Source organism: Equus caballus, chromosome 18 (assembly GCF_041296265.1).
Source record: "Equus caballus isolate H_3958 breed thoroughbred chromosome 18, TB-T2T, whole genome shotgun sequence".
Lineage (NCBI taxonomy): Eukaryota > Metazoa > Chordata > Mammalia > Perissodactyla > Equidae > Equus > Equus caballus.
The window spans coordinates 57,859,421-57,874,151 of NC_091701.1; the positions used below are offsets into that span (position 1 = coordinate 57,859,421).

Consider the following 14,731-nt stretch of genomic DNA (forward strand, 5'->3'; position numbering starts at 1 on the left):
GTTAAGTCATAAGAAGATGGCTTCTCAGGTGTCTTGTTCAAGTAGACCCAATTTCACTTGTGATGATGATAACATTACCTTGAGTTATATATTAGTAACTATAAAAATTCATGCTCTCTGGCAACTTTTACGTAAGGGCTGACAAATGACCAGAAAACAGAATAAGGAGGAGGAGGAAGACAAGGGGAAGGAAAGAAAATAAAAGAATACGTATGAAGAATTTTTGTAAAAGTCACAGCTGAAAAAAACAAAAGGAAAAACTTTTTCTAAGCCTTTAAACTTAATGAGCTGGTGAAGATTCTGGAAGCAAAGTGACAGCAGGTAGTTTTAAACCTGGTGATCATAGAGTGCAATATTCTTTATTTGCTTTCTTAACTCATCCCCTTCTTAGAAGGGCGTAAACATTTCCGAGGGACGTTTTAAATCAAATTTCCCTTGGAAATGAAAGCACATGGTTCACAAAGCTTTAAATGACCCCGCAAGTTAAGGCTAGAGCAGGGTTACCAATGTGAGGATCTCATCATCTTGTAGATTTTCACGATGCTTGCAGACAAATTCAATACTATTTATATATACTTTGCCTGTTAGCAATAAAATTGTTTCTAATTTATGTTCTGTGAAAAATGACATCTGCTTTTAATTGGGATGTTCATTAAAAAATCACACAAGTAAAACAAATTATTCAGTAAAGTGAAGACAGAGGAATTGAAATGCGCCAACGCAGGTGTCTTTACTGTTTAGAGACACACTAAATTTCTGCCTTGAGACATTTCAGATTCAGACCCCAGTTTATTTTTTAAATTAGATGAAACATTATAAAAGAAACAAACTCGGCTTCGTTTTATGGATTTTCCTTATAATCATCAGAGATGATGTGAACTGATTTACTGAAGCAATACCTTTTAGAGTGGTTTTACTATTTTTTCACATATCTTCAGTGAGGGAATTTGAGGATGTAATGGAAGTTCAAATAGCAGAATGGACACTTCTTTATACAGGTTAATATGTGTCGCAATGAGAAGAAAATAGCTCAACCATGCTTGTGAAATACTTGGAAAATATTTGGATAACTTAGAAACTATGATTATGTGAACTCTGGGTACTGCTAAACGCCCGCAACCAACCCAAGAGACCTGTAAGTAGTTCCTTTTGTACTAAATACCTCCTATACATGCTATTTCTATTTTAAAAAGTAACAATAAGAAAACGGAAATGTTTGTCTTTTGATCTTCAATTACTTGAGTAATGGGCCTAGAAATAAATGCAAACAACAAAAAGAAATCAAGTTCTAAGCTCAGACAATTTTGCACACACCTTAAGAGACTCAAAGCTTTATTTAGACCTTCATCTTTGGAACTCTTACAATGACCCAATATTACAATTCTATCACTTAAACTCTCTTTCATTCTTCTGCCATTCTTTTCTTCATAATCTTTGTTACTCAAAGGGTGATCCAGAGACTGACAGCATCAACATTACATTGGAGCTTGTTAGAAATGCAGACACTCAGGCCCCACCTCCAAGCTGATGAATCAGAATCTGCATTTTAAGATCCCCAGGTAATTCATTAGCACACTGAAGTTTGAGAAGCTCTAGCCTAGAATACACTGAAAGAGTGCCGTTTTATAATTAGACTGAAGAGCAAGAAATAAATGTGCAAAGCATATGGAAAGGGAAATTTGCAGATGATATGATCTTATGTATAGAAAATTCTAAGGAATCCTCAAAAAACTATTGGAGCTAATAAATTAATTCAGCAGAATTGCAGGACCAACACACAAAAATCAGTTGTGTTTCTATAGACTAGCAATGAATAATCTGAAAAGGAAATCAAGAAAACAGCTTCATTTACAATAGCATCAAAAAGAATAAAATACTTAGAAATAAGTTTAACCAAGGAGGTACAAGACCCATACACTGAAAATTATAACATTTAAACATTGTTGACAAAAATTAAAGACTTAATAAGTAGAAAGGCATCCTGTGATCATGGATCAGAAAACTTAACATTGTTAAGATGACAATACTCCCCAAGTCATCCACAGATACAATACAATCCCTATCAGAAGCTCAACGGCCTTTTTTGAAGAAACAGAAAAGTGATTCCTAATATGTAGAACTGCAAGGGGCCTGAATAGCCAAAACAATCTTAGAAAAGAACAAAGTTAGAGAACTCACATTTTCGTTTTTCAAAACTTACTACAAAAGCTACAGTAATCAAAACAGTGTGATACTGGTATAAGCACAGACACATAGATCAATGGAATAGAAGTGAGAGTCCCAAAATAAACCTATACATGCGCGGTTAATTACTTTTGATAATGGTGCCAAGACCATTCAATGGGGAAAGAATAGTCTCTTCAACAAATTGTGCTGGGACAACGGGATATCCATATGTGAAAGAAGGCAGTTTAACCCTTACTGAACATCATATACCAAATTTAACTCAAAAACCTAAATATAAGAGCTAATGCCACAAAATTCTTAGGAAAAAAATAGAGGTAAATCTTCATGACCTTGGATTTGGCAATGGTTTCATAGACATGACACCAAAAGCACAAGCAACAAAATTAAAAATAGGTATAGTGGACTTCATCAAAATTAAAAACTTTTGTTCATCAAAGGACACTATGGGCACAGGGCTTGCAAAGACCTTTCTTCAAAGAAGACATAGAAACGGCCAACTAGTACACAAAAAGATCTTTAGCATCGCTAGTTATTTAGTTATTAGGGAAAAGCAAATAAAAAATCACAATGAGGTAGCACTTCACACACACAGTAGGATGGCTATAAAAACTTTTTTTTCAAGATAAAAACAGAAAATAATTTTGGTGGGGGTATGGAAAAATTGAAACCCTTGTACATTGCTGGTGGGAGTATGAAATGATGCAGCTGCTGTGGGAAACATTAGTGATTCTTCAATAAAATAAACATAGGAATATCATATGACCTAGCAATTTGACTCCTAGGTATATACTCAAAAGAATTTAAAAGAGTTGTTCAAACAAAAACTTCTACATGAATCTTCATAGCAGCACTATTCACAATAGCCAAAAGGTGGAAACAACCCAAATGTCCATCAACTGATGGATGGATAAACAAAAGGAGGTATATTCATACAATGGAATATTATTCAGCCATAAAAAGGAAGATGTACTAACATCTGCTTCAACATGGATGAACCTTGAAAACATGCCAAGTGAAAGTAACCAGACACAAAAGGCCACTTAACATGTGTTTCCATTTAAATGACATATCCAGGTATTTCCACAGATAAACCCACAGAGACAGAAAGCAGATTAATGGTTGTCAGGGGGAAGGGGAAGAGAAGAATGAATTGACTATTTAACGGATATAGTGTTCCCTTTTAGGTTCACGCAAATGTTCTGGAACTAGATATTGAATCACTGTGAATATACTAAATGTCTCTAAAGGTAAATTTTATGCCATGTTTGTTTTACCAACACACACAAAAAAGCGCATATTACGTCGTACTTGTGTTGTGTGAGGCATTGTGCTAAGTACTGTTGTATGAGAACGCAATTAAATCTCACAACAATTGTATGAATTGCGTGCAATTATTCCCTCTTTCATAAAAGTGGAGACCCAGGTTTAGATATACAAGAAATTTGCTCAAGAGCACATCACAAGTAAGCAGGGACACTGGAATTTAACTCCAGACCATGAGCGTGTACCATTCACTCCACTGCCATATTCGGAGATACAATGTATTGCTGCCTCAAATGGTTTATGAAAATCTGCATGGTTTAATAACATGCAATCATTAAAAAATATATTTAAAATATGCATTCAAATGGAGACATGTTTATGAGATACAGTCATGCACTGCATGACGATGTTTCAGTCAATGGACTGCATATACAATGGTGGTCCCCAAAGATTAGTACCATATAGCCTGCATGTGTAGTAGCCTATACCACCTAGGTTTGTGTAAGTGCACTCTACGATATCCACACAGGGACGAAATCACCTAACAATGCATTTCTCAGAAGGAATCCCTGTCGTTAAGTGATGCATGACTGTAACGCTAATTGGAAAAATCACACTATGAAACAACGCATGCACAATTTTGTATATAAACACACACACATGTAATCTATACCTATGCACACACACACACACACAGTTTAGGGATACTCAATTTTACATACGTTTTATATTTCCTTCCCATTCCCATACACAACCACACACTATGAGTGATTTTAATTTTCTTTAGTTTTGTGTATTTTCTAACTTTTCCAAAATGAGAATGTATTACATAATCAGGAAAAAAAACAACAAACATATTTTGAAAGAGCCACTTTCATGTAGTGGTTCTATTGATGATAGTTATGCATTTAAATTTTCAAATAAACTTACAAGAGATTCTGCTTTACTTTCTTATCCCATAGTTATAAATATTTTGTAACTTTAAACTTGACTTTTTCCTCTGAATAAAGTTTCCGTGGGAACTAAGCACTGGTATTTTTTAAAGACCTCCAAATAATATTATTTGAAGGAACTTGAGGCCAAGATCACAAATCCAATTTATGAAATCACTCAGCAACAACGGGAAAACATTTTCAATGACTTGGAAAATCAGATTAGATGATGAATCATGGAAGATGGTTTTAATTTTGAAGCTGAGGAATGTGAATCCTACTATATTAAAACATTGAAGATGAGATTTCTATACATGAGTTTCAGTTTGCTTCTCTCCCAGAACTTCAAAGATTATTGTTAATCAAGGACTTTATAAACTACATATAGTCATCTACGAAAATTAAGGAAAATATGGACATACATGAAATATATGGAAAAAACCTCGAAGTTAGTGCCTTTTAAACTTTAGCGTCAATTCAAATCTTCTGGAGGAATTGTTAAAATGCAGATTCTGACCCAATAGGCTTGGAAGTGGAGTCAGAGATTCTGAGTTTCTAACAGCTTCCAGACGCTGCTTCTGCCTGGGAGTTTCACCTTGAACAACAAGGCTATAAGTCTCCTTTGAGTCTTTAAAATGGGAATTAATAACCTCCATCTCAAAAGACATCTTGCCTCACCTAGAGTCACTCTCATTCAAACTGCCAGTAGTTTTCAAAGGGGCTTTCCTGTTTTCAATATCATTTCCTCCCATTCTTATCCTTCACATTGTTTTCAAGGTAATCTTCTAAAATGGAAATCAGTTTAAGCTACTACTCCACTTGGATAGTATCTCATTGTCTGTTGGGTCTCAAACTCAAATGCTTACAGGGACCAGGCACATTGTGTGAATGAGTGAAGCAAAGGTGGGACAGGAGGTAGGTAATGAGGAATGGTGGAGATTGTGGCAAATTGCAGTGCACATACCTTTTCTAAAGAAACAGCTATTACTAGTCTCCAGCCAGGAGTCGTCACTATGTCTATATGGAAAAGTGAGCCAGATATTGCCAGATCTTCCAGCTTTTTAGAAGGAACAGGAAATCTGGGTTTCTTTTTTTCTTTTCTTTTATTTCTTTTCTCAGGAAGATTAGCCCTGAGTTAACATCCATGCCCATCTCCCTCTATTTTATATGTGGGATGCCTGCCACAGCACAGCTTGATAAGCAGCGTGTAGGTCCATGCCCAGGATCCGAACCAGTGAACCTTGGGCCGCCAAAGCAGAGCACGCAAGCTTAACCACTATGCCACCGGGCCAAGCCCTGGATTTCTTGTTTGATAAAAACTCCAACATTTTAAGATTGGCAATTTTTTTTTTTTTTTTAATCCTGATGCCCCAAACAAACTACACAGAGTCTCTGGGCATGAGATCCAAATTTGGGCACTTTTTCAAAGCCCCCAGGTGATTCCAGTGTGCACCAACTACAGAGGGCCTGAGCCGAACCAAGGGTTGGAGCTATAGAAGTGAGGGGATTAATAGCCCACCATGATGGTGGTATGAAAATTACTTAAAGTGAAAACATCTGAACTATCAGCAACCACAGAAAGAAAGGTTAGCTCAACTCAAGAAAAGCCCTTTGAAAATACAGCTGCTAGTGACACTTTTCCCAGGGAGTTTCCTGATTGAAAGAAGACTGACCCTTAGCACCAGCAAGTACCAATTTAGCTGCCATAAACCTTCCCACAGGGAAACTTCCAGCCAGGAAGATGACAGACTGCCCATTTCATTAGCATCAAAAGGCCCCGTAGAACCCTCCATGCTCTCCCACTGAGGCCCTAAAAGCCCCTCTTTTGGTTAAGTTGATACACACACAATTTTACTTTGGGTTATTCCTCAGTTTCCCATTATTGGGAGGTCCCATGTGCACATGTGAAAATAAAACTTGTCTTTACTCCCGTTAACTTGTCTCTGTCAGTTAACTTGCAGGCTCTAACCACTGGACCCAAATTAGAAGAGGAAACGTGTTCCTCGCAACAGAAGTACAGGTTGGTTTCTGAAGGCTGTTCTTGTATGAACGTCATTTCTCATGTGTGAAAGAAGGAATGATTATGCCTCCTCAAAGGAGATAATAAGGAAGTGTATATTTACATATTATTTTAATACGTCTTACAACCAACTCTGAACTCCTAAGGTTGAATTCAAGCCTTGGGGCATCAAGTTGGTACATGACACAATCTAAGAGTATTTAAGGTTCTTAACCAAAATGAGATTTATAATCATCTAGTCTGCTATTTCTTTATTTGTGACATACATAAAAGGAAAATATTTTTCCTATTTAGAAAAGAAGTGTAATTTAATATAATTACTCATAGTCAAAGTTTGTATTAAAAAATCTTTTAGTTCAATTATTTTGACACATTCTGAATAAGATATCACATTTATTAACAGATATGAATGTTGCCATATTTCTTATTTGAACGTATTCCAGTAAGGAATTACAGGCATTTTCAAAGTTTATTTAGAAGGAACTTACTGAGTAGACTAACAAATAATACAGAAAGCTCCTGCTGTTCCATTTAGCCGTGAGGAGCAGAAACACCTACTTCCTCTATGTTACCAGATTACTTATGTGAGTTTCACTAACGAATCCCCAGCTTGAGGCTTATTTCCATGTTCAATCTCCTTTGAAAGGAACGCTTCCCCTTCTTAGCCTCATACCCAACCCAAATAAAAGTCCAAAATGTAATATGCTGCTTCCTGTTTAAAGACATAGAAAACTGGATTCCTTCTCCAAGAACAAGGAATGAGATTGTTGAAAAACCACAGATGAAAACTACCGGAACATTTACACCGTGTTCCAATATGGTGGAAAAGAAACAAATTTTTGGAGCCGCTACCAAAATGTGGGTGCTTTCACAAACATTTCCTAATTGAGTTTTCAGAGCTCCTCCTTACAGGTGAGTAAGGTGAGGCCCAGAGAGGTCAAGTGTACCAAAGTTTACAAAGTTGGTGACAGAGCAAGGATTCAAACCTGTTTTTTCCATGTAGATACAACCCATTATAGCATTACAATCTATTTTTAGAAAACATGCTAATCCAGGTGAGAAGAAGTTAGTAAAGATAGCTAAGGAAAATGTCTACCCTGCAAAGGTTGCTAGGTCCCTCCAGAAATCCTAACACTGTAACTAGAAACAGTTCATGGGTAAGTGACCTGGGTCATGACACAGGACCTTGTGTTTAGAAGGGCCCCATGCTTGGTTTAATGCTCTGCTGTTGCTATATTGAAACCTCAATAATTTTTTAAGAAAGACCTCTACGTTTTGCACTGAGTCCCAAAATTATGTAGCTGGTCCTTCCTGTAAAGGCCAACAAAGTGAGAGTAATACAGAAAACAGAACCACTCTTATGGAGCCAAAAGGTAGTTAGGTCTTGTGTCAGGGGCTGTCTGGAATAGAATAAGGTTGGATGCCATAGGCAGGAGACACGCCAGGGAAAACTTTCTAAGTAAGATGCTTGTTCTTCTCACCTCCCTGGTCACTGCTTGTCAACATGCATTTTCAGGGTAGAAAATAGTAGCTCCAGCCCAGTACCAGCCAGAAGGGAGAAACAACATCTGGACAGCACGGGAATTTGACCGGGTGGATAGCTATAAATGAGAGGTAAGCAACTTGACCTGCTCCTCAGTGTGCCCTCTTCAACTCTCCACCATGTGAGCTGGATGGAATATAATCCAGGGAAATGGGTCCTGGAACAAAGCAGAGTCAAGAGCCCAACCAGTGGGAGGTCCTTCAAGGAGTCCCCTCCTTTGTATGTGCCCAAGGTATGGGGGCAAACTGGGAATGATTAGCCCTAATTACAACGGAATCTCTCTGCACTCAGGGACACCCTCCCAACTCACCCAGAAGGGGACAGGTTACAGCACTGGCTGTCATATCTCCCATACCTCACCAGTCAAAGTTGCTGATATGCCAAGAGAATATTAACTTACAGGAAAAAATAACATCTGATGAGCACAAGCAACACACTGAAATACCTAAATCAGAGGAAGCAGAATTAGTACACTGGACAGACCAAAATTTAATACATGAATAAAGTATGCCTTAAGATATAAAGAAAGACTTTAGACAGATGAAACAGGAAAAAAACAGTTATGAAAAAGAATCATATGAGAAATTGGGCATGAAAAATATAATAGCTGAAAGAAGAACTCAGCAGGAGGGCCGAATAGCAGAAGGAGAGCATAGAAGAGTCAGTGAACTAGAAGACCAGGTAGTAGGAAGGGATAAAGAAATGGGAGGCAGTTAGAATTATGAGAGATAGATGTAGAACATCAATATTTATGTAATAGGACTTGCCAAAGTTACACTGCATCTAGGAATTACCGTAATGAAGAACACAGAGAACTGTGTAAACTAGATGCAAACAGAGTGGAGGGAAAAAACACAATGAGATCTATGCCTTAGTACCATTTATGTGAACTGAAAACATGTAACTCTGTAGATATTTTAGGGATGGGAATTTGTCTAAAGACACATATTGAACCCATTAGAGTGGGTGTCTGTGAGAATGCGAATGTGAGTGGATAGGGAATGAAGGGAGAAATAATAAAATAAACCAAGAGAGTGGCCAAGCCAGAGGCCTATGATGAATTAAAGAGTTTGCGTAACTCCATTCTGAGGGCCAAAAGTTTTTTAAAATAAAGAAATAAAGATAATGGATGGATATCTTTTTACAGGCTAAAGGAGGCTAAGTGGTGATCTAAAGTCATCAGAGAATCACAGAAAGAAAGCAAAAGGATATTTCTTTCTTCTTCGCAGTTGAAAGGGCTTAATAAACAGACATGAAGCAAACATCCTTTATATACCAGGCACTGTCCCAGGTGCTGAGAATACCAAATTGAGTAAGATACCGTCTCGACTTTTAAGAAATGTTGTTATTTTCCCAGGCTAGTCCCACTCCTTTTGACCAGCTCCAAAAAGGGGTTTTTACACTCATGCTGCTTTAAATATAACAAGCATAACTGATATTGTAATCTAAATCCCGTCTTCTTTATCGGATCTGAAGGTTAAAGAGAGTTTTGAGGTCACCGAGGTCCACTTTCCATGGCCTCAGGAATCTCTTCTATTTCCAACCTTTGGAAGTTTACTTCCTTGTAATGACCAGGCATTGTTAGCATTTCTTTCCTATGGAGTGGCTGTGGATAAGTGTTACCTCTGAGACAACCTCCCTTAGTCTCTCTTCTTTGGGTTAAACACTGCTAAGACCTTTAACTCTTGTAACAGACAAACTAGTCTTGATCATTATTTTGCCCTATTCCGGAACAACCACCCTCTCCTAACCAACTGCTCATACCCAATCCATCTGCTGAAACCACATTCTTCTGGAAAGTCATCCTGGATCACCCCCGTACAGAATGCCACGTTATCCCCTGCATTTACACTGATGGGCTCTCTCTCAACCCATATGATTCAGGGACCCCTGCTGCCTTGAATAACCAGTTATCTTGCCATTGGATTAACTCATATCCCAAATTTACGGAAAGCGTTTTAAAAATCTTTTCATCAATAAGTTGTGTTTAAGTATTTATCTCTATTTGGTTGATCCCATCTAAATAGTTACTCAATATTTTGGTAATCTCTAAAGATGGCATTGAGATCGAGGGCTCCCTAGGCAAGCCCATAGTTTGGGAAGAAAATCTTACACCGTAAAGAATGTTTCATGGGAAGTAACAAAACAGGAACTCTCAGCAAAGCAAACGAATACCTTTTTTTAGAAAATAAATGTATTCTTAAGGGTGATATAGAGAAATAGGTTTCTCTGTCTCGGTTTCCAAAACCATTTCAGGTTGAAAACTGCTTATTGAGTTCATAGGGTAATGCTTAGCTTCTGCGTGAGATCTGCAACTGGTCCCTTAGTGGCTCAGGACCCTGACAGGAAGCAGTCAACTTGTCTGGAACATAATGGTGTTTATCAGGAGTTTGCATCCTTTTTTATATTTACTTGGATATTCATATGGTTTAGCTTCTACATATAATCAAAATGTGCAATCCTGCACTATGAATTCATCCGTATAATGATGTATTTTGCAGCTAACGGATATTAGCTTATGTTGAAAACTATTTATGATAAAGCTGTAAGTGGAAAAAAAAAAGCATGACTAATGCTGTGTTTCTAGGGCTGTGTATGGAAAGATTGAAAGGGAATGCATAAAAATATTAATAATGGTTATCTTTGGGTTGAAAGACTCACTTTTATTTTATTTTTCTTATAGCTTTGAAATTTTCTATGATGCATTTTTATATAACAAAATATATATTAAAAATTCATTTCTTAAACTCCTTATGCCTGCAACACAAGGATAATGATGGAAAGAATATCTATGTCTTTACATTTATGCACATCAGAGCCACAAATGTGAACCATAAACTACGATGGAAGCTGTGCCCTGCTAGAACTGAGGTTATATGTTCACAAAAATTCTGCTCCAAACTGTCCTCAGGGCTGGGAGAAACCAGAATAAGTCTACAGTTACAGTGAAGATAACCCCAAAGTATGTGTCAGTTATTGACTATACCATTTCGTTTATTTGTTTTAAAGGAAGAAACCATCCTATGCAATTCAGGTCACCTCTTGTGCTTAGCACTTAAGGATTTTGGTAGAATTTTCACTGTAAAACTTGAGTTTGACACACAGAATAAATTCTTGCATAACTTCAATGAAAAAAGCCAATTTCCCTAATAGATAAGCCAAATGCTGAAAAATTTTAGAGAACTTAAAAAATCATCAGTCATAGCAGTCTTTTGTAACTGCATCTTTTATCAGTCCAGTAAATGTTCAAACCAAACACTTTGAATACCTGTGTGTACTGTCGTGTTCGAAGAGAAGCAAAAACCTGTTTTAAACAAACAAAAGCATCATGACTCCCACGAGGAGATTTCAGTCTAGACACATGTAACCTAGGCCCCCACCCGCCCACCTCAAATCTCATCCTCCTGAACATGTAAATATTTATTTGGTTTGTCTTCCTTACTTTCAACCATGGTCTAGTAGTGTTGGCCTCTTGTTTTACTGAGCTTCATGACTTAGCTCCAGAAGCTGTTGTTTTGTTCATTATGATTCTAGAAGCCCCGTCAGTGGGCAGTAGTATTGGCCAATGCCATCAGAATCTTTTCTATGTAAATAGTGGATTAGTCAAAGAGCGTTTTTAGTATTCCTCTAAATTACATATAGAAGCATATTCAAGAGGAGTCCATGCATTTTTCAATTATTGTTTAACATGTCTCTTACCTTTGCTTTTATTATCAGTTCCTCGTGCTTACGGATTAGCTCCTCATTGTCTGAAAGTGATGAACCTAGACTTTGTTCCTGTAAATCTCTTATGGTTTTCTGAAACCAACAAGTAACCTAGGTAGGAAGCAACAAAGAAAGATCAAATTTCAAATGATTAGAATAAGTGAGTAAAAATTCAGAAATCTTTCCTTAACCTTTCAAAACTTAAATTCCTTCAATTTCTCTTTGTATCAACTCATCTCATGTATTAAATTAATATGATTGGGTTTCTGTTTTTCCTTCATTTCAATCTCTATGTGCTTAAGAGAAAAAGACAAAATAATCCCCTAAAAGCATGAAAATGATATACAGTTCAGTAGATTACACGGCATGAAGAAAATAATTCAAAATCTCCTAACAAAGAAGAACCAAAATAGATTCCCATGCAGTCTATAAGTCATGCACTCTTTTGGAAAATAAATCTTCTTTCCTGGGTAAGAATAAAAAATCTGAGTATAGTTACACAGACCCAGATGAAGATATTAAAACAGCATATATGGAATTATATTTCTACGATAAAAGACAGTGCAAAAATAATTAATTTGCTGCAATTTCTGGAAATATATATTCGGAAAATAGAGAAGTTATTAAAATTCTGTTGACATTATAAATGGCTAAGGGTTTGACTCACATTCATTTACGCTTGCTTTACAATACATGCTTATACAGTGTTAAAACAACAAACGGTAAAGAACTTGAGAGAAGCCGTACATTTTTAAATGATGATATAAGTTGACATGGGACCAATGACATGTGGCCCCTGGAGGTAGATTCTTTATCCCAATTAAAGGAAAGAGACTTGGATTTTTACTCTCAAATCCTATACAGCACCATCCTCACAAACACATCACAACTACTGATTCCTAAGAGGCCCCCACATGCCAGACTTTGCTAATTGCTTTTTGTGCATCATCTCTATTTGTCTCGACAACTTCATAACAAGTATGATATCATCATTATAGAGATGAGGAGAGGGTAGCAGCTTAGTCAGGATCATACAGTAAGTGGTAGAATCGGGATTTGTCCTAAAACCTACATTATTCCAAAGTCTGTGCTCTTTCCACTGTACCCTGCTGCCATCCTTGGGTAACTTAAGTCTTACAGCCTTGGTCATCAGGAAGAATTAATTCAAACCTGGAAAATGAATCCCAGAAGCCCATTCAAAATGGTGGGCCTTGCTCAATCATTGCACTGCGTCTTTCTCTAGCCTAGGTTGTCTTGCCTGCTGCAGCCTCAGAATTTCTCTGAACTCCTACAACAGAGAAATGTGTGAAGCGGGTAGCTAAGGAGAGAGCCAGGTTAATCCTGAAGCGCCACATAATAAATGTACACCACAACACACACACACACAACTATACAAAAGTCAAGTTAGGGGTTACCCAGAATAGGAGATTTAATTACCATTACAGGGCTCATATCACAAAGCTGATTCTGAGATCCAATGGTCCATACCAATCCTTAGTACTCCCAGCATGGAATAGGCAATAAAAAAATGGGGCAAGAGGGTTTCTCCAGCTTTTGGCTAATTGGAAATCTTTGTTAACCAACATTTTAAGCCACTATCAGTGCAAAGGAAAGAATAATGGTGACCCTGTAGCAGTTTTCATGTGAAGTACGCCTCATTTTCTTCAGAATATTTGGTTATCTGCACATAGTACGCACACTAGACAGTCCCCGTATCTAAAGCATTGTGTTTATGCATTTGCAATTATTTGAAGATAGTCTGTCTTTCTGGTATCCCAATTAGAACTAGATGATATGTATAATGTGCATATTAGAAGTTATAGACAGTATTTTATCAAGTTATAAAATTTTTTAATTTATTTAATTTTTATAAAAATAATTTCTCACAAAAGATGCAGCGAACCCACATAAAAATACAACCAGAGGGATAACTTAAGGGTTTCATCAAAGAAAAATGGATCATGAATATAACTAACTTTCAGAGTTCATTTATTTTATTAAGTACTGGGAGTGAGTTTTATCTATTCTTAGCTAAAGCAGGAGGAACTCAGAAATCTCAAGAATGCTTTAATAGGGAAGTTAATATAGAATCAGAGTGAATAAAAATTGGGTATAAACAGGTGTTCACTAATCTCTAAAAACAGGTGAGAAGCCTGGATCCTCAGATAATCCTATTTAATTTTGTGAGTCAAAGACTTGTCATCTAGCACCTGCCAGCAGTTATGAAAGCCAGGAAGGAGTGAGTTGTTTTGATTTTTAAAAGGTATCTGCTGATCTCATCCCCTAGATTTGGCAAATACTATTTCAACTCACAAAGGATACTATTCCTGTGTGGCGATACTCTTTCCCAAAAGAGAATGTAGTTAAAGATCTATCATGGTATTCTGTATATCCTAACCACATACTTGCCTGATGAAGCATGCTGATTCTCTAGATCCACACATTTTTACTACCAAACACACCCTGGGAAGAAACATGAACACAAGTCGGCATAAAACTCAGAAGTAAGTAGCTCATCGTGGGAGTGTTACTTCTCATCATGAGGCATTCACACACCTGAGCAGCCTCTTAGATCAGATTTACTGTGTGTGCTGTGGGATGCACGCAGAAGAGGCTCCCAGAGTCCTTCTGATGTAAAAGCAAAACATCCTAAATAACTGAGAGATGTCAACCATAATGCTCTGCCATCCAGTAAATCAGTCATTGTGTCCTGCGGGTAGCTACTGCAGACAGCTGCACAGATATTCAAAGAGCACTTTTTTATAAGCGTTTAAATTGTATCAGCTGCTGTCCAAAAGCCTGAGTGATAAGTACGGTAAATGATGCATCAGGACATTTTGTAGAACGTGGTCCCTGCAAAAGGATGATAGCATGAGTCAAGGGTTAGGGGGATGTGGAAAGGAAGGAAGAATAAAAAGCATTCAGAGTATGTGCTGGAAATTGATTCTGGGCAATGATGGATTAAGGTGGAAAATAAGAACATTTTTCCTCTCTTCCCAGTTCCTAGCTTTCAGCTTGACCTCAGTGATGTGTTCATATTCATCCCACCGCTTTGACATGACATGCCAGGTACACAGTACC

The 14,731-nt window shown here is 37.3% G+C and overlaps 1 protein-coding gene across 12 annotated transcripts in view; it reads right to left on the reverse strand.

Moving 5' to 3' along the window:
* The window catches only part of CCDC141 (coiled-coil domain containing 141), a 181,593-nt gene that overhangs the window by 92,336 nt on the left and 74,526 nt on the right, over positions 1–14,731 (reverse strand). For all 12 annotated transcript variants that reach the window (XM_070241344.1, XM_070241343.1, XM_070241342.1 and 9 more), the window contains one exon: positions 11,645–11,761. In XM_070241344.1, coding sequence (XP_070097445.1) covers positions 11,645–11,761 — 117 coding nt within the window. The remainder of the gene's footprint in view (positions 1–11,644; positions 11,762–14,731) is intronic.